The sequence below is a fragment of the Acomys minous genome (genome assembly GCF_964271855.1).
Source record: "Acomys minous genome assembly, chromosome: 19".
Classification (NCBI taxonomy): domain Eukaryota; kingdom Metazoa; phylum Chordata; class Mammalia; order Rodentia; family Muridae; genus Acomys; species Acomys minous.
Genome location: NC_140499.1, coordinates 64,847,845 through 64,867,824, shown reverse-complemented (window position 1 = coordinate 64,867,824; position 19,980 = coordinate 64,847,845). Strand labels below are relative to the sequence as shown.

The 19,980-nt window shown below is 44.8% G+C and overlaps 1 protein-coding gene and 1 pseudogene across 2 annotated transcripts; both read left to right on the top strand.

Moving 5' to 3' along the window:
- The first annotated feature begins 5,967 nt into the window (after positions 1-5,967).
- LOC311589815 (heat shock protein HSP 90-beta-like) lies at positions 5,968-8,967 on the top strand (annotated as a pseudogene). The gene is made up of 3 exons: positions 5,968-7,062; positions 7,463-8,617; positions 8,951-8,967. The product of its transcript is annotated as a heat shock protein HSP 90-beta-like (transcript).
- An 8,869-nt stretch (positions 8,968-17,836) lies between these two features.
- LOC311589814 (speckle-type POZ protein-like) lies at positions 17,837-18,946 on the top strand (the record flags this gene model as incomplete). The annotated part of the gene is made up of 1 exon (XM_084768471.1): positions 17,837-18,946. The coding sequence occupies one exon, from the start codon at positions 17,837-17,839 to the stop codon at positions 18,944-18,946; it is 1,110 nt and encodes a 369-aa protein (XP_084624597.1).
- Positions 18,947-19,980: the final 1,034 nt, after the last annotated feature.

Sequence of the window (19,980 nt, the reverse complement as noted above, 5' to 3'; positions counted from 1 at the left end):
TGGAGTCGCTGTGTGACACATTTAAAATTCTGTCGTTCCTTTCTGTTTAACACGCACACTCTTTCCGTTGCTCCCTCTATGTGTGTCTGTGTCCTGAAAAATGTATGTCAACTTTTATTCTGGCAAGAACCGTCTCAATCAAAGAGATTGCTCCTGGACGGGCTCGATAGGGCTAGCCTGAACTGTCTAATGGGAGCCTGTTGGTTTAAAGGATATCCACTGATGCACTGACTTGTTCCTTCTGCTCTTGGGGATTGCTATACAGTGTGATTTCAGTGTCCTATAAAGGGACACAGAAGCAAGGGGAGCAGTTCAGCAAGGCAGTCCCTCTCCACCCCCGCAAAGGTGCACCAAGACCTAACTCAAGTTATAGACAGATGGGACTGCCCACTTTCCCACCAGCATTGCCTGGAGTCTGCCATGATTGGCTAGTTTTAAAATAATAATTATAAGCCGGGAGTGGTGGCGCATGCCTTTAATCCCAGCACTTGGGAGGCAGTGGCAGGTGGATCTCTTGAGTTCGAGGCTGGCTTGGTTTACGAATGTGAGTCCAGGACAGCTAGGGCTACACAGAGAGACCCTGTCTTGGGCCGGGGGTTGGGTGAGGGGGGCAGAAGAAAGATTAAGTTAAATAGAGCTATTATATAACACCATGGCAAGTGTAATTAATATAAGTGTATTTTCTGCTTGACAATCACAGATAGGGTGCTGTCACTACAAAAAGTCGTAAGTGTAGCTTATTCTAACCACTGCACTGTGGACGTTTTGACCTCATGTTGTATTGAGTGTAGATAATTTCATTTGGTTTTTCTTTTTTGTTTGGTTTTGGTTGTTTTGAGACAGGGTTTCCCTGTGGAGCCCTGGCTGTCCTAGACTCACTTTGTAGACTAAGCTGACCTTGAACTCACAAAGATCTTCCTGTCCCTGCCTCCCAAGTGCTGGGATTAAAGCCGTGCACTGCCACCGCAGGCTGATAATTTTATTTGTTCATAAAAAGTAATTTGACAGTCCTTTCATACATCTCCTCTGTCTGTGTGGCCACCAAAGTGAGTTACTGATGCTGCCCCTTCCCTGCTTGCTTCGGCACTTCCCTTGCATGTAGTCTCACCAGACATCTCTCAGGAAGGATGTCCCGTTGGATTGTTATGCATGGGACAAGGCACCAGCGTGAGGCTCTGGGTCAGGGTTAGGCAAATCTTCCCTTGGGATGATGGGCGAGGCGGGCAGTTGAAGAGGTATTTGGGTGGAGGAGATGCATAGGCATCTGGTTTCTCTTGACACACATGCTTCAGGTGCCCTGGATGTGACGTAGGCACCAGTCTAGCAATAGACAGTCAAGTCAATGACACTGTGTTCCAAATCCCTCACGGCTGAGGAATGGGCAAGGAGAAGGGGAGTTGTAACTGCGTCTTACCTTCCAGACCATGTTAATAGTAATGGAATGTGAGACCTGATAAGATGCCTTCCTTAGTGGATGTGAGTGTCTGTTGCCAAGCCTAATGACCTGAGTTTAATCCCTGGGATCTACATGGTGGAAAAAGAGAACCACTCTCAAAGTTGTCCTCTGATCTCCACATATGTGCTGTGACACAAACATGTGCACACACACACACACACACACATTCAGATACACAATATAAATCAATAAGAGCTTTATAAAAAAAATAGAATGATGGCTTGACAGTGGGGAATTGAAAGAGGGCCCAAGCACCGACCAAACTAATTCTATTTTGTTTCACATTCTACATTATTGCCTTCCTTTTGAGCTCTGATTTCTCCCAGGCCTTTCTTCCCCATAGTTATCTCAGACCCCAGGAACTACATACCTAATTGCTGAACAAAAACAAAGGGCAGAAATTCCTCCTTAGGCAGCAGAGACTCTCTTGGTGCCAACAAAGCTCTACAATCCTCCGAGGATCTGCTGATCCTCAGACAATGGGCCAAGATAATGACAGGATGGACTCCAGCTGGGCCCAGAGTCCGTCCTGCTCTGCAGAACTCCCCGGCCCTTGGCCTTGTTTCTCTAGTCTACATCATGCTGAGTCTGCTGTAGGCGCTTTGAAGATGGATCTTGTTATGGTTCTTCCTGGTGTGATCATGTTACTGATAGAGCCCTTCTCCTCCTCTCTACCCTCGAAAGCAGTTACAGCCTGAAGAAGCGAGGAAGAAACATTTGGAGAGAGGGCTGGGGTCATTCTCTCTAGACTTTCTGTAACTTACCAAGTCTCACTGGGGTCATTCTCTCTAGACTTTCTGTAACTTACCAAGTCTCACGGTTTTAAGTCCCAGCTTTTAATCACAACTCAAAGTTCTCTTCATTAGTCACGAGGTTAATTATGTGAGGTGTCCATTGCTAGCCCCATTTTATAGCTGAACCACCAAGGGAAAATTACACGTTCTCATGCTGTCATCAAACGCAGGATTTCATGGGCATTTTTAAAGCATCCTTATAACATTTCCTTAAGTTATTTTTATTACTGAATGTAGGCGTATTACTCAGTGTTCTATTGCTGTGAAGAGGTGCTATGACCATTACAACTCATACAAAAGAAAAGCATTTAAGTGGGACACACTCGTGTCTTCAGAGATCTAGCGCCCTGTCAGCACGGTGGGAAGCATGGCAGCATTCAGAGTTCTACATCTGGATCTTTAGGCAGTAGGAAGAGAGAGCAACGCTGGGCCTGGCTTGAGCGTTTGAAACCGCAAAGCCCGCTTCCCCCCCCCCCCAGTGATCCACTTCCTCCAACAAAGGCCACACCCACTCCAATAAGGCCAATCCTCTTAATCCCAATTAGGTAGTGCCACTCCCTAAGGAACAGGCATTCAAATATATGAGCCTCTGGGGACCATTCTTTAATTGCGAACAGTGCTTTTGTTGAATTTAGAGTTAAAGAGCGCTATAGGGTTTGTTGTGTAGACACCGAATTAACAGACAAATGAAACTGCTTCATGAAGGTTCTGTCAATGAATGAAGTGTCAGGAATAGATAAGTAGCATTCTTTACAGAATTTTTACTTCAGAAACCTTGGTTTGGTCGGGCATGGTAGTGAACGCCTTTGATTCTAGCCTCAAGAAGTGGAAGTACACTGGTCTCTGTGCGTTCAAGGTTCCCTTGGTCTACATGGTAATTTCCAGGCCATCTAGGGATACATACTGAAACCCTATCTACAAAAAAAAAAAAAAAGGAAATAAATAATTTAAAATTACAGTCTTATTTACTGTTGGTATGACTGCAAATTGGCACAGCCATTCCTGAAATCAGTGGGTGAATTCTCAAAAAGCTAAAAACAAACATATCACCCAGCTCAATCACTCCTTGGCATATGTATGCCCAAAGGACTTGACAGTCTACTTTATAGATATTTGTTCAGACATGAACAGTATTGCTTTAATCACAATATCTAGGAAATGCAAACAATCTAAATGTCCTTCCATTGATGCACTCATAACGGATAGTGGAAATGTGATACCCAAAACACAATGGAGTACTATACAGCTGTAAAGAAAAAAATGAAACCATGAAAGACGCAGGTAGAAAATATTGTATTAAGCAAGTATCTTAGTCACTGTTCTTTTGACATGAGGAATCAACCTTCTTCTTATAAAAGGGCAGCTCCTATAAAAAAAAAGCATTTAACGGTGACCTGCTTACAGTTTCCATTGCCATCATGGCGGGAGGCACGGTGGCCTGCATAGTAGTCATGGTGCTGGAGGAAGTAGCTAAGAGTGCTCCGTCTAGCTGGGTGTGGTGGCGCACGCCTTTAATCCCAGCACTCGGAAGGCAGAGGCAGGCGGATCTCTGTGAGTTCGAGACCAGCCTGGGCTACAAAGTGAGTCCAGGACAGCCAAGGCTACACAGAGAAACCCTGTCTCGAAAACAAACAAACAAAAACAAAAAACCAAACCAACCAAACAAAAAAGCGCTACATCCTGATTTCCAGGCAACAGGAAGAGAGAAAGATAATCTAGGCTTGGCTTGGGATTTTGAAACCTCAAAGCCCAACCCCAAAGACACACTTGGTCTAACAAGGCCACATCTCTTAATCCTTCTATCCTTTGTGGAAGTTCTAGTCCCCGGTGACCAAGCATTCAAATGTTCAAACCTAGAGGGAACCTTCTTCCTCCAACAGCTTCAGCAGATGACCCAGGCCAACACCGACAAGCGGTGTATGCTCTCTCTCATCGGAGGTTCCTGGTCCCCAACGTCCAGATATGACTGTGCAACCTGGAGTAGCTACAGAAACCAGGAAACAAAGGGATCCATAGTGGTGGGATTCAAGAGAGGAAAATAGCGAGATAGAGAAGTTGATGTTAGTTTTAAACTATGTTATTTCGGGTACTTACTGCCTCTACCCCTCCCCTCCACCTCAGTCCCTTTGGACACTTCAATACTAGCTATGAGAGAAAGGTTAGCGAAGAGACGGAGGGTGGACCTCTTCACTTCTCCCAGCTGTTGAAGGCTGATTGAAGTCTCCCTCTCTCTCTCTCTCTCTCTCTCTCTCTCTCTCTCTCTCTGTCTCTCTCTCTCTCTCCCTCCCTCTCTCTCTCTCTCTCTCTCTCTCTCTCTCTCTGCACCATCCTCCAAGCATTCCTCAAAGCCTTTTCTCCGTCTGTCTCCTCCAAGCCACCACCTTTTCTCTCTTTCGCTTTTCTCTCCAAACTGCCATATAGAGATGGTATGAAAGGAGAAATGTGGGCCTTTATTTGGGGGAGGGAGGCTCATACTGAAGGAGAGGGAAAGAAGAGGGATAGATAATGCTAAGGATGTTTGAGACAGCTATAGGAGCCATGATTTCACATCTAGCTAAAATTATATGTAATACACAAAGTGCATGTGTATTCACATGCATGTAGTTCAAATGAAGTTTTGGCATTTGGAGTAATAGACCATCTCACGAAGCTCCAATGTCAGGCCTGAGAGACCACCTTGCAAGTTCCTTCTTGGTCAGGGCAGTCCACAGAGACTCTCCAAACAATTCAGGTTATTGCTGATTGCCTTGGTTGCCTCCCAGAAGTTGAAGGTGAGTTTGTTTCTATTGCTCGGGACACTTTGCACACAGGGTTTGGAGGAGTTATTTGCATCCAGGGCTGTTCTGTGGGAAGGCATTCTCTCCAGGCAGCCATTGGCCAGCTTAATTTGCACACATTGTGCTGAGCGGGTCTTTGAGTCTCTGTCTGGCAACATGCTGGAGGTAGTTTGAAGGGTAAACTTCATTCAAAGGGGAGAGCCAGGACTTGCTTTCTCTTTTTTTTCTTTTTATTAATTCATTCATATTACATCTCAATAGTTATCCCATCCCTTGTATCCTCCCATTCCTCCCTCCTCCCTCTTTCCCCTTACTCCCCTACCCTATGACTGTGACTGAGGGGGACCTCCTCCCCCTGTATATGCTCATAGGGTATCAAGTCTTTCTTGGTAGCCTGCTGTCCTTCCTCTCAGTGCCACCAGGTCTCCCCATCCAGGGGACATGGTCAAATAAGGGGCACCAGAGTTCATGTGAAGGTCATTCCCTGCTCTCCACTCAACTGTGGAGAATGAAGGACTTGTTTTCTCTTGACTCGCTCAGACACAGTAACCAATATTCTTTAGAGTTTAAGAGTTTCTGTTCCCTCTTCTGTGAGACTGGAAACTTGGGTCTCTCTGAAACTCTCTACCCATATTTTAACAGTAGCATCAGAGAAGACATGCTAGGAGCCTAGTGATCCTTAAAGCACTCCAGTTTTTTTTTTCTCTATTGAATTTTGCGTCAATACATAACCAGTTTTAGCCATTATACACAATGTTAGAAGAGCTCGGGACATTTTATACACTCTTGTTTAGAAAAAGTGTGTTTTGCTTACTGTAGTCAATTTTCCATAAATGAAGAGATCTTGTCAATTTCTGCAGAGCTATTGTTTGTCCTTGTAACGGTAATACAAAAATTCCTGCCATTGCTCTCGAGTCACCCCGGTGCAGCTTAGGCGAGTTGGATGTGGTCTGGGCCCGCCCTGCTCTGTACTACTACTTGGCTTTTCTGTCAAGATGCCTGAGGAAGAGCACCATGGAGAGGAAGAGGTGGAGACCTTTGCCTCTCAGGCAGAAATCGCTCAGCTCATGTCCCTCATCATCAATACTTTCTACTCAAACAAGGACATTTTTCTCTGTGAATTGATGCTTCTGATGCCTTGGACAAGACTCAGTATCAGAGCCTGACAGACCCTTCCAAGTTGGACAGCGGCAAGGAGCTGAAAATTGACATCATCCCTAACCCTCAGGAGTGCACGCTGACTTTGGTGGACACAAGCATGGGCATGGCCAAGGCTGACCTCATAAATTGTTTGGGAACCATTGCAAGTCTGGCACAAAAGCCTTCATGGAGGCTCTCCAGGCTGGTGTGGCCAGCTCCACGATTGGGCAGTTTGGTGTTGGATTCTTCTCTGCTTATCTAGTGGCAGAGAAAGTGATTGCGATCACAAAGCACAGTGAGGATGAGCAGTACACCTGGGTGTCTTCTGCTGGTGGCTCCTTCACAGTCTGTGCAGACCATGGTGAGCCCATTGGTTGGGGTTCCAAGGTGATCCTTCACCTCAAAGAAGACCAGACAGAGTACTTAGAAGAGAGGAGAATCAAGGACGTGGTGAAGAAACACTCCCTGTTCACAGCTCTTACACCATCCTCTATTTGGAGAAAGGAGGAGAGAAGGAGATCAGTGATGATGAGGCAGAGGAAGATAAAGGTGAGAAAGAGGAGGAAGATAAGGATGATGAGGAGAAGCTGTGGGATCAGATGAGGAGGATGACAGTGGCAAAAACAAGAAGAAGAAGAAGAAGAAGAAGAAGAAGAAGAAGAAGAAGAAGAAGAAGAAGAAGAAGAAAAACAGGAAATACATTGATCATGAAGAGCTGAGTAAGATGAAGCCTATTTGGACCAGAAATCCTGATGACATCACTCAGGAGGAATATGGTGAATTCTCTAAGAGCCTCGCCAGTGCCTGGAAGACCACATGGCAGTCAAGCTCCTCTCTGTAGAAGGACAATTGGAATTCAGGGCGCTGCTCTTCGTTTCTCTGGGAGCTCCCTGTTGTGGCGCCCGCACCACCGCGGTACTGAGTTGAGGGCGAGGGACTTCGGATTTAACTCATGCGCACACACACACACACACACACACACACACACACACACACACACACAATAACACAGCAGGTCCTTCGTGCTAAGAGAGCAGCAGCTGCAGCAGCAGCCGCGGCAGCGGTTTATTATTCTCCTCCTCAGAGTTCTAAAGAGCCTTCTTATGGGCCGCAAAACAGGAATCCTCCTCCCAGGTGAAATCCCTCAAGAGGTGATTGCACACAGGAGGACAAGTCTCGAGGAAGGGAGGGGTGCGTTCTCAGAGCAGTAAACACGACTAGCTAACCAAGATAAACACAGACATGGAAGCTGCTAGAAACAGGACATGAAACAGCAGGACAGGCAGGCAGCCCAGTCGGGCCTGGTTCTTACACCTTTGACCTTTTCGAGAACAACAAGAAGAACATCAAACTGTACATCTGTCATGTGTTCATCAATGGACAGCTGCGATGAGCTGGTACCTAAGTACGTCAACTTTATCCGTGGTGCGGTTGACTCTGAGGACCTGGCTCTTGACATCTCCCGGGAAACGCTCCAGCAGAGCAAGATCCCGAAAGTCATCTGCATAAACATTGTCAAGAAGTGCCTTGAACTCTTCTCTGAGTTGGCTGAAGACAAAGAGAACCACAAGAAAGTTTATGAGGCATTCTCCAAGAGTTTAAAGCTTGGAGTCCATGAAGATTCCACTAACCGTCGCCGCCTCTCTGCAGCCCTCTGCTGTCACACCTCTCAGTCTGGAGATGAGATGATGACTTCCCGGTCAGAGAACATGTCTCACATGAAGGAGACACAGAAGTCTATGGGCTGTACCACTGGTGAGAGCAAAGAGCCGGTGGCCAATGCTGCCTTTCTGGAGCATGTGCAGAAATGCGGCTTTGAGGTGGTGTACATGACTGAGCCCATTGACGAGTACTGCACACAGCAGCTCAAGGAGTCTGACGGAAAGAGCGTGGCCTCGGTGACTTCCAGAGGACGAGGAAGAGAAGAAGAAAATGGAGGAGAGCAAGGCAAAATTTGATAACCTCTGCAAGCTTATGAAAGAGATCTGGGATAAGAAGGCTGAAAAGGTGACAATCTCCGATAGGCTTGTCTCTTCACCCTGCTGCCTTGTGACAAGACCTATGGCTGGACAGCCAACATGGAGCAGATCATGAAGGCCCAGGCAGTGAGAGACAACTCTACAATGGGCACATGATGGCCAAAAAACACCTAGAGATCAATCCTGACCACCCCGTTGTGGAGACCCTGCGGCAGAAGGCTGAGGCGGACAAAAATGACAAAGCTGTCAAGGACCTGGTGGGGCTGCTGTTTGAAACTGATCTGCTCTCCTCTGGTTTCCCACTTGAGGATCCCCAAACCCACTCCAACCACATCTACGGTATGATTAAGCTAGGTGTGGGCATTGATGAAGATGAGGTGACAGCAGAGGAGCCCAGTGCTGCTGCTCCTGATGAGATCCCCCGACTTGAGGGTGATGAGGATGCCCCACCCCCTGCAGCCCATGCCCTCTGTATAGTTCTCCTATGGCTCCACCCCAGCCTTGGCCCACCTGGCTCTCTGTTCATGTCAAGAAGAATCTGTTCTATCCTGTCCTGGTGCCTTAAGGCAGGAAAAATCCCCTCCCACAGAATAGCAGGATTGGGCATTGTGTATTGTGTGTGTGTGTTTTTAAAAATTTTGTTCTTTAAACTATGCAAAATAAAAGATACATATATATATTCCTGCCATTAACACCATCAAGGAAGAGTGTTTTCCTTACCTTTTGGGTGTGTCAGTGTTCACAACATGGAGGGCAGCAGAGCCAGGAACCTCTGAAACTGGCTTTTTTTCCCCTGCCTTTTAGTCCATCCAGACTCATAGTCCCTGAGATGGCCCTGCCCATTTTCAGTGGTGATCTCCTCCCATCTCCTATAATCCTCCTTGGAAACACTCTCTCTCAGATTCACCTAAGGATGCAGCTCATGAATATCCTAAATGCTTCCAAATTCAATTACTTTGATTGACAAGATTCAGCTTCTCCGTACCTCCTAATTTACTTCATTCACCTCCTGTGGTGAGCTCTGTCTTCTTCAAGCTGAGGACTCTTTCGTTTACTCTGCTGTGCCTTCGAAGTGGAGATTATTCTGGGTTGGAAGGGCTTCAGACAACCTTGCACAACATCCTGATACACACCGAGAAGCAGCACAATTGCCCTGTGCTCTGTGGACTCATCACGTCTGGGATTCTAGGCTGATAATGGCCTCCGATGTGCTGAGTCGCATCCTGACAAATGTGACCGTTTACCAGCTTGTGGGGAGGTGCACCGGAGGCAACAGCAGACTCTTGCACTCTTTCATTGCCCACTTTTGTGCCCTTGGGTGTATCTCTGACATTCCAGTCCTTAAAACCAGATTGTTTCAACCCAATCCTTCATTTTTATTTTTATTTTTATTTTGTTTCGGGGCCATTACCGTCTAGACACAAAGGAAAAGTCTCAGAATCTGTTGACCATTTTGATGGACATGGTCTCACCAAGTTTTAGTTTAACAGGATAAGGCAGAAGGAACACAAATTACCTTGGTGCTTTTTCACATCGTGCAACGTACAGGACAAAGAGACTCAGGAGGGCTCTCACGGAGCCATCAGCAGTTACTGGAGGCTGTTGCCTTATTCGACCTCTAGATGGCGCTACGCTGCCTGGCTGGGGCTCTCAGGGCCGACTCAGGAAAGCCTCTTCTGTCATCATCGCTCTCTGCTGCTTTGCGGTTTTTCTTCTCCATTCATAAGGACTCCTATGAGGCTATTGTCCACCCAGATCACACAACATGACCTTCTGGTCTCAAGGCCTTAGCACTCCAGAAGTAGAAACAGGAAGGTAGGAGTTCAATACCACCCTGGGCTTCACAGTGAGTGAGAAGACAGCATGGAATGTAGGAAAACGCCCTTCAAATAAGCCAACGACTAAATAAGCAGAGAAGAAAATAAGTGATAGAGAAAGAAGAAGAAAACCATTAAAAGATGTCTACTTCCATCCCTTAGAAATGTGCGATAAGTTCAGATGTCAGAGGCTACGATGCCTCTGGGGTCCTTCCTAGACAAGATAATTTGGAGTTAAGCATTTGCTTTCCATTTGTTTCTATTTCTTTCTCCACGGCAGTAATTGTTTAGAATTTCTGAAAGATTAAATGAATGCTTAGGAATTGTTGCCTGTAGATAGAGGGGCTCATCTGTGCTGTCTCCCACAAGAAGAAATCATGTAGAAACCCCAGGACTATATGGGCTGCAAACTTTATATCATAATCAATAATAAAACACTTTTCTTTTTGCTTCTATTTTCTAAATCTTAATTGGTTTTAACTGCACCTGTTGGAAACAAATGATGCCAGTGCCCCACAAAGAGACTTACAGACATAGCAAAAGTAAGGAGGGAAAGCAATTTCTTTCTGTAAGATGGGTGTGATTTCACCCAAACATAATACAACTTGAAATCAGATATGAGGAGAAATCCTGTAGTCGTTTTATTGCTCAGGATTGTTTTAGCTATCATTTTTGTTGTTGTGTTTTGTTGGGTTTCCATGTGAAATTGAGAACTGTCTTTGAAGATCTGTGAAGAGTTGTGGTGCCATTTTGGTGGGGATTGCATCCAGTGTGTAGATTGTTTTTAGTAAGGTGGTCATTTTTACTAGGTTAATCCTCCTGATCTGTGAGCACTGAGGATATTTCCATCTTCTTATATCTTCTTCAACTTCTTTCTTCAAAGACTTGAATTTTTATCTTATAGTCCTTTGATTGCTTGGCTAAAGTTAGCTCAAGAAATTTATATTCCTTGAGAGTATTGTGAAAGGTGGGTTTCTGGATTTCTTTCTAATTCTGTTTATCATTTTTATATGGGACTTCTGTGAGTCCTTTGTATCCAGGTACTTGATGAAAGTGATTATTAGCTATAGAAGATCCCAGGTGGAATTTTTAGGTTCACAGATCTACCGTCATATCATCTGCAAAGAAGAATATTTTGACTTCTTCTTTCCAATCTGTGTGCCCTTTATCTCCTTCAGTTGTCTCATTGCTCTTTTGAAGAAGACATCAAATACTATATTCTGTGGGTAGAGAGAGAGTCGACAACCTTGTGTTGTTCCTGATTTTAGTGGAGTTGGTTTGAGTGTCTCCCCATGTAGGTTGATGCTGGCTGTGGGCTTGCTGGATCCTGCCTTTATTATGCTCAGTTGTTGTGTCTCTAATATCTCCAGGATGTTTCTCATGAATTGTGTTAGATTTTGTCAAAGGCCTTTTCTACATCTAATGAGATGATCACGTGCTTTTATCTTTCAATTTGGTTATACAGTAGAATCAATGTATTGATTTTTGCATGTTGAACCATCTTGCATCATTGGCATGAGGATGAACATGGTGGATGAGCTTTGATGTGACTTAGGGTTTGGATTTTGAGTATTTTATTGAGTACTTCTGAATAATTTTTCATAAAGGAAATTGGTCTATAATTCTCTTTCTTTGTTGGGTCTTTATGTAGTTTGGGTATCAGGGTAACAGTAGCGTCATGAACAGATTGGGCAATGAGCCTTCTGTTGCTATTTAGTGGAATTATTTGAGGAGTTTTGGAGCTAACTGTTCTTTGGAAGTCTTGGCGAATTCTGTTCTAAAATGGTCTGGCCCTGGTTCTTTTTGTGTGAGGTACCTTATATTTTCTTTTTCTTTATTCTTCTCTCAAGCAGTACATCCCGACTGCAGCCTCCCCTCCCTACGCTCCTCCAATATCTGCCCCCTCTACTTCCCCTCTCCTCTAAACCTACTGTTCCTACTTTTCTTCCAAACAAAGTATGCCTGCCGGGGATATCAACTGATGGCACCATGACAAGATGCACTAAGAGTAGGCATAACCCATCACACCAGGGCTGGGTGAGGTAACACAGGAGTAGGCAGAGGGTCTCAGGAGCAGCCAGAAGAATCAGAGATGTCCTACTCCCACTGCTAGCAGTCACGTAGAAGGGGATGGTTTGGAATGGTAAGATCTGTGGGACCTCAGCATCTGTGAGGAGTGGGGCAGTGAAGTCCCCCACAGGGTGTCTGCTGTAGAGCCAGAGATGGTACTGAGGGATTGCCCTTGGAGGAGCTGAGGGAGAAGAGATATTCAGCCCACATACTGCTTGGTCTTCTGGCAGCCATGGCCTGGGGGTTAGCACTGGGTGCCTGCTGGAGTCTGGGGGCGGGGGTGGGGGATCTGGGATGAAGAGAAGAGTGGGAGGATATTAGATGGGGATGTTCTGTGGGATCCACGTGAGCCATGGGCAGGCATGGAGGTGGCTGCTGCTGTCTCAGGCTGAACTGCACTGCACCAGTGTCTTGGGATGCAAATGTGGATCTGACCTCAGGTCACTCAGCCAAGCCAAGGTGAGTACTGAGTCCAAACAGACTCAGGCTCCAAAGCAAAGCTAGCCATACACCAGGCAGTGAGCAGCACCCATGCCTTGTGTTTCAGATGGAACTCTGGGCCACAAGGTGATAGTGTCTGGGTCCAGAGGAGTCTACAGATGCTAGTCCAGCTTGCTATACCCAACAAAACCTTCAGGAACCATAGATGAAGAAATCAAGATATTCCATGACAAAATGAAATTCAAACAGTACCTACCCACAAATCCATCCATACAGAAGTCACTAGAAAGCAAACTCCAACCCAAAGAGGCTAACTACACACCAGGATAACACAGGAAATAACTTCACTTTACCAAAACAAAAACTAGACAAACACACTACCACAACCAACATCAAAATGAAGGACCTAACAGTCACTGGGCATTAATTTCTCAACATCAATGGTCTCAATTCTTCAATAAAAAGACACAGACTCACAGAATGGATGCATAAACAAGACAACATTCTGCTGCATTCAAGAATCACATCTCAGCATCAAGGATAGACATTACCTCAGAGGAAAAGTCTGGAAAAAGGGCTTCCAAGCAATTAGACAAAGGAAGCAAACTGGAGTAGCCATTCTAATATTAATCAAACAGACTTTCAAACAAAATTAATAAAAAAAAATTGAGCAAGGACGCTTCAGACTCAACAGAGGAAAATTCATCCAAGACAATAGGATAATTCAGAACAGCTATGCTCCAAATAAAAGGGCACCATAATTGGAAAAGATACAGTAATAAAGCTTAAACTATGCATTGATCACCACACATTAATATGTGGGAGGCTTCAATATCCCCCTTAACCAAAGGGTAGGTCTAGGAAACAGGAGCTAAACCAAGAGATAATGACAGTAACCGATGTCGTGAATCAAATGGACCTAAGAGATATCTATATAATTCACCCAAACACCAATGATTACACATTCTTCTCAGCAGCTCATGGAAACTTCTCCAAAAATTCACTATATAGTATGTCACAAAGTGAGCCACACCAGACACAAGAAAATTGAAATAACACTTTGTATCCTATCAGACTACCATGGAATAAAGCTGGACCTCAACAACAACAAGAGAAGTAACAAAAATCCTACACTACTTGGAAACTGAACAACTCTCTACTCAACGACAGCTGGGTCAGAGAAGAAATGAAGAAAGAAATTAGGGACTTCCTAAAATTCAGTGAAAGCAAAGGTAAACCATACACAAACATGTGGGACACATTGAAAGCAGTGCTTAGAGGGAAATTCATAGCACTAAGTGCCTTCACAAAGAGATTGGAAAAATCTCAAACGGGCAACTTAATGACCCATGTGGAAGCCCTAGAGGAAAAAAAAAAAAGAAGCAGGACCACCCAGGAGGAGTAAATGGCTGGAAATAATTAAACTCAGGGCTGAAGTCAATACATTCGAAAGAAAGAGAACATGTCAAAGAATCAACAACATCAAGAGCTGGTTCTTTGAGAAATCACCAAGATAGAAAAAACCTTAGCCAAACTAACTTAAAGGCAGAGAGACACTATCCAAATCAACAAAACCAGAAACGAAAAGGGAGACATAACAACAGACACTGGAGAAATAAAAAAAATCATTAGGTCCAACCACAGAAGCCCATATGACACAGAATGTGAAAATCTAGAAGATATGGACACTTTTCCTTTTTTTAAAAAAATTTTTTATTAATTTAATCTTGTTACATATGGACACTTTTCTTGATAGATTCTGCTTTCTAATGTTGAACCAAGATCAGGTAAAGAAATGACATAGTCCTATTTCTCCTACAGAAGAAGAAGCAGTCATCAAAAGTCTCCCAACTAAAAACAAGCCCAGGGTCAGATGGTTTCATTGCAGAATTCTACCAGAACTTCAAAAAAGAGCTAGCTCCGATGCTCTTGAAAGTACTCGACAAAATAGAAATGGGAGGAACATGGCAGGGATAATTGTAACACAATCACAAGAGGATAGTAACTGTGTGGAATTCACACCATCCCTTCACTTATGGACCTTTAGCTACAGGAAGAAGATACACATGGGATGGCCCTTCTTGCTAAACCTTCAGTCCATCTGGAATGAACTCAAACCCCAGGATGGAGGGCCTGCCTGTAAGAAAGATATTGCTTCAGTTCAAGTAGGCAGATCCATATGGTATCCTGATTTGGAAGTCCAACAACACAAAGTTGACACTAGATCTCAAAACAGGGAGCCACACCCCTTTAATCCAGGTCTTGATCCTGGCAACCACACCTTTAATTAGGCCACACCTTCCCTGTAGGACTATATAAGGGCATGGAAGAAGGAAGGTTGAGATTTTTGCCACTTGGCCCCTCTTGGCTAGCAAGTGCAGTCCATCACCGGCATTACAGCTTGCTTCTGCGGGTTTGCATTGTATACTGAAGACGAGCAGAGACATCGCCTCCTGGACTGAACAGCTGACAGGCCTCTTGGCATCTCTGTGCACAGCCAGTGGTCAGTGGATTAGCTTGACTGCAGCCTGTAAGTCAATCTCCTTAATGCCCTTGATCTAGCTTCCTTCATTCTCTAAGTTCTGTTACTCTGAAATTTTCATGATGTCCTTGTTTTTGACAGCTGAAATAGAATTCCATGGTGTATATGGACCACAGTTTCTCTATCCATTCTTTGGTTGAGGGAAATCTGGATTGTCCAATTTCTGGCCATTACCAATAACATTGTAGAACAAATGTCCTTGTTGTATGGTAGAGCATCTTTGGTGTATATGCCCAGGAGTGGTATACTTGGGTATTGAGGGAGTGCTGTTCCCAAGTTGCAGAGAAAGTGCCAGAATGATTTAAAAAATGGTTGTACCCGTTTGCACTCTCACTAGCAATGAAGGAGTGTTCCCCTTTCTCCACATCCTTATGGGCATGTGCTCTGTCTTGAGTGTTTGGTCTTAGCCATTCTGATAGGGGTAAGATGAAATCCCTGAGAGGTATTGATTGTATTTTCCTGATGGCTATGGATGTTGAGCCTTTCGTTAAGTGCTTCTTAGAAATTTTATATTTTTTCCTGCAGAGTTTTCTGTTCAGCTCTGTACCCAATATTTTAATGGGATTATTTGCTTTGTTGGTGTTTAATTTCTTGAGTTCCTTATTTGGACTGCATATTAGCCCTCTGTTGGATGTTGAGTTGGTGAAGATCTTTTTTCAGACAGTAGGCCGTAGTTTTGTTTTTTGGCAGTGGCCTCTGTCTCATAGGAACTTTTCAATTTAATGATGTCTCACTTATTAATTGTTGCTCTTAGAGTCTGAGCTGTTGGTGTCTCTTCAGGAAGTTGTCTCCTGTGCCAAAGAGTTCAAGGATCTTCCACACTATCTTTTCTACTAGACTTAGTGGTCCTCGTTTTATGTTAATGTCTTTTGTCGTCTTGGACTTGAGTTTTGTGCATTGTAATAACTATGGATCTAGGATGTTCTCATTGAAAATCCCAGATCACTTTATTTTTCCACTAGAGACACAGGAGACAGATACTGTGGTGAAAAACCTGCTAGCTCAGAGAGGCAGAGAAAACACCCAGCTGACCTCCCTGCTCAGCTCGCCTCCTGATGGAAAAGGTCCCAAAGTCTCATTAGCTCAGCTGACTGCCCAGGAAGAAAATACCTAAAAACCCAAGTCCAAAAGCTTCCAAAGGCCAAGCACCAAAGGTCAAGGAGCTCAAGCTAAAATCCCAAGATCCTGTTATCCTGAAAGCTATCCTAATTGTTCCTCTGCTCAAAGCCTCGCCTACATTTAATCCCTGTCAGCTGCTTGATTGCTCCACCCAATGACCTAGGGTTAACTTTACTAAATCCTGTGTTTTTATAGTTCACAATGTCAGGGGTCACAATGGGATCAAAGGCAGTATAAACAGTTCACAATCTCAAGGACCAAAATGGGATCTCAGACAGGATTTTCTAGTTCACCATCTCATGGATCACGTTGAATCCAACATCATGGAACATATATGTTTGCATTTTTTGACATGTAGACAGGCACTAGAGCAGCACAATTCATTGAAGGTGCTTTCTTTTTTCTATTGTATGGTTTGCCTTCTTCCTCAAAAATTATATGTGTGAGTGTATTTGTGGATCTTTGATTGGATTCCATTGATTGCCCTGTCTGTGTTTATGCCAGTACCATGCACTTTTTATCACTGTTGCTCTATAGTACATCTTGAGATCAGGGACAGCCATCCCTCCAGAAGATGTTTTTATGGTCAGGATTGTCTTAGCTATTCTGGGTTTTTGTTTTCCCAAATGAAGTTGAGAGCTGTTTTTAAAGGTCTGTAAAGAATTGTGTTGGCATTTAATGGGCACGGCATTGAATCTGTGGGTGGCTGTGGTAGATGGCCATTGTTTCTTGGTTAATCCTACCTATCCTCAACCATGGAAGATCTTTCCATCTTCTCATATCTTCTTCAGTCTCTTTGATTTTTTTTTCATACAAGACATTTAGTTCCTTTGTTACAGTTACATCAAGATTCTTTATGGTTTTTGTGGCTATTGCACAGAGTGTTGTTTCCCTGGCTCTACCCATCAGGAGATCAAAGCAGAAGCTCAGTCTCACAGCCCAACTTAGGGCAGAGTGCAGGGAGTGCTATGGAGGAGTTGGGGACAGAAGGACCCATATGGGACAGGATCTCTATAAAAGACTAACAGAGCCAAGAAATCTGGGCCCATGGTCCCTGCAGATTCCTGTGCACCAAAGAAGGGCATGCATGGGGAAAAGCCTGACACCCCACTCAGAGGTAACCTATTGGCATCTCCATCTCACTATGGGGCCCATAATAATTAGAGCAGGGACTGTTCCTGCCATGGACTCTGTTGGCTGCAGTTAGATGACTTTCCCGTGGCCGTGTGCTTTACCATGCCAGAGAGGAAGAGGATATAGGCAGACCTGAGGAGACTTGATAGCCTGGGGTCAGTTGGTATGGGAGAAAGGCTTTCCCGTCTCTGAGGACTTGGGTAGGAAATTTGAGGGGCAAGGGCGTTAGGTTGGGGCCTGGAAAAAATGAGAGAGGGGGCTACAATTGGGATGTCAAATGAAAAAAAATTAAATATACTTAAATTTTAAAAAAATGTATAAAATGTTTCAAACACTTTAAAAGTTGTGTACAGTAGGCAAAACTAGTTACCAACTGATCTAATTCAATATAGAGAAAGATATGGAGTGATGTAAGAGTCACTAGGGCCTGGACTGTCTTCTGTGAAATTTATACTGACACTAAACTTCTGAAAAGTATTTGTTCTTATGTCCTACAGGAAGAAGAGAAACCATATCTTGATTCTTCATTTTGGATCGAAGTTAAACTTCAAACTGCTTCCATTAGAAATGTCAGGGGACGAGGCAGGCAAGACCCGGGGCTCCACACATATTGCTGTACAGGAGATTTCCTACAGGTGGACCATCAGCAACTTCTCCTTTTGCCTGGAGGGGATGCGGGACCCCATTTTCAGTGGGACTTTCTCATCAGGAGCCAATGACAACCGGAAATGGTGCTTGAGAGTTCACCCCAAAGGCATTGACATAGAAAGCAAAGATTACGTGTCAGTTTACCTGGTGTTGCTCAGGAGTCCGAAGAACCCAGTTTGGGCAAAGTTCCAGGTTTGGATTATAAATGCGGAAGGAGACAAAACTCTAGGACTGAAGAGCCAGCGAGCCTTTAAGTTCCTTCCTGGTATGGACTGGGGATTCAAAATGTTCATCCTTCAAGGTTTCCTCTTGTCCGCGGCAGAACGCCTTCTCCCTGAGGACCATCTCACCCTGCTCTGCAAGGTGACCATGGTCCAGGACACCTATAGCATTTCTGAAGAGGACTCCACACCTGCGATAAAGGTTCCAAGGTGCACATTTACAGATGACCTAGGGGAGCTGTGGGAGACTTCCCACTTCACAGACTGCTGCCTGTTGGCAGGTGGTCACGAATTCCGGGCTCACAAGGCCATCTTAGCCGCTCGCTCTCCAGTGTTCAGCATAATGTTTGAACACAACATGAAAGAGAAGCCAAAGGACCGAGTTGAGATCCAGGACATGGAGCCTCAAGTCTTCAAGGAGATGATGGGATTCATTTACACAGGGAAGGCGCCAAACCTCCACAGCTTGGCCCCTGCTGTGCTGGCAGCTGCTGACAGGTTTGGCCTGGAGCAGTTGAAGGCCATGTGTGAGGACGCCCTCTGCAGGGACCTCTCAGTGGACAATGCTGCTCACACTCTCTTCCTGGCTGACCTCCACAGTGCACAACAGCTGAAAATGGAGACCCTGGATTTCATTACAAGTCATGCTTCCGAGGTCTCTGAGACCTCAGGGTGGAAGGAAATGGTGGAAGCCCATCCCCACTTGCTGGCTGAAGCATTCCATTCCCTGGCTTCTGCACAGGGTCCTTGGCTGGAGCCCCCTCTCAAACGGCTGAAGCAATCCTTGCACCTGGATAGTTGTGACTAACCTTGTCTTCCACAAGGCCAGACCACCGTGCTGTGACCAGTGACCTCCAGGTACACCAAGGCATTGCTGCTGCATTTACAGTGGATCTGGGGAAAGACAGCCTGGTGGCTCAGGATTTCAAACATCTGGAATAAGTTGGAGTGGTTGCCATGTTGGCAATCTTGGAGTCAGGTGTGGTCTACCTAACATCTGCCTTCTTGCTGTACTTTTTTCGTGTTTGTCGCCTGAGTTGGAGACTGAGAGTCAGAGTAGGTGCTTGCAACTAATGCCCCAAAATGATATTTTGGGGAGAGGGAACTTATTTCTTTCAACTGAGAAAAACACATGACCAAAGGATCAGGTCAGAGGAGAAAACAAGTATTTACATTTAATCATAAGGGTAGAAAAAGAGAAAGCAACCTTCTCCCCCCACCCCCTCTCCCATAACTAGTTTGTGGGGACTGGGGACATAACTCAGTTGGCAAATCAACCTGGACTGTTCCCAGCACACACAGGAGTTTTCATCCATCTGTGACTGGACATCCAGGGATCTGAGACACTTCCTGGAGTGGATGGGCACATACATTTCTGTAGGCAGAGACTTGCAATATAATGTGAACTGAATAAAAATGATGAAATCTCTTGTGGTTTTCCATCGTGTTTATGTTCAGTGACACCACGTTTAGTCCATCCAGCTCTGCTCTGCTGTGAATGACTGTATTAGACTCTTGTCTGCAATCCTAGCATAGTTTTATTAATAGTGCCAGGGGTTGGGTGTCCCTTATGGGATGGGTCTCAGGTTAGACGTCAATGGATGGCCAGTGCCTCCATCTCTGCTCCATCTCGAGCCCCGCGTTTTTTTTAGGGGAGACAAATATAGGTCCAAACTGTTATGAACCAATTTGATTCAAATAGTTTTAAATGGTAAAGTTAGTTTATGGGTATGATAAATACTTTTGTGGACCTCCAGATGCCTCACTAAGGATAGCCTTGTAGTGGATTTGTGGCTGCAGATAAGCCTCCACTCCAGATGGCACCTTGAATCCTGGTATTTC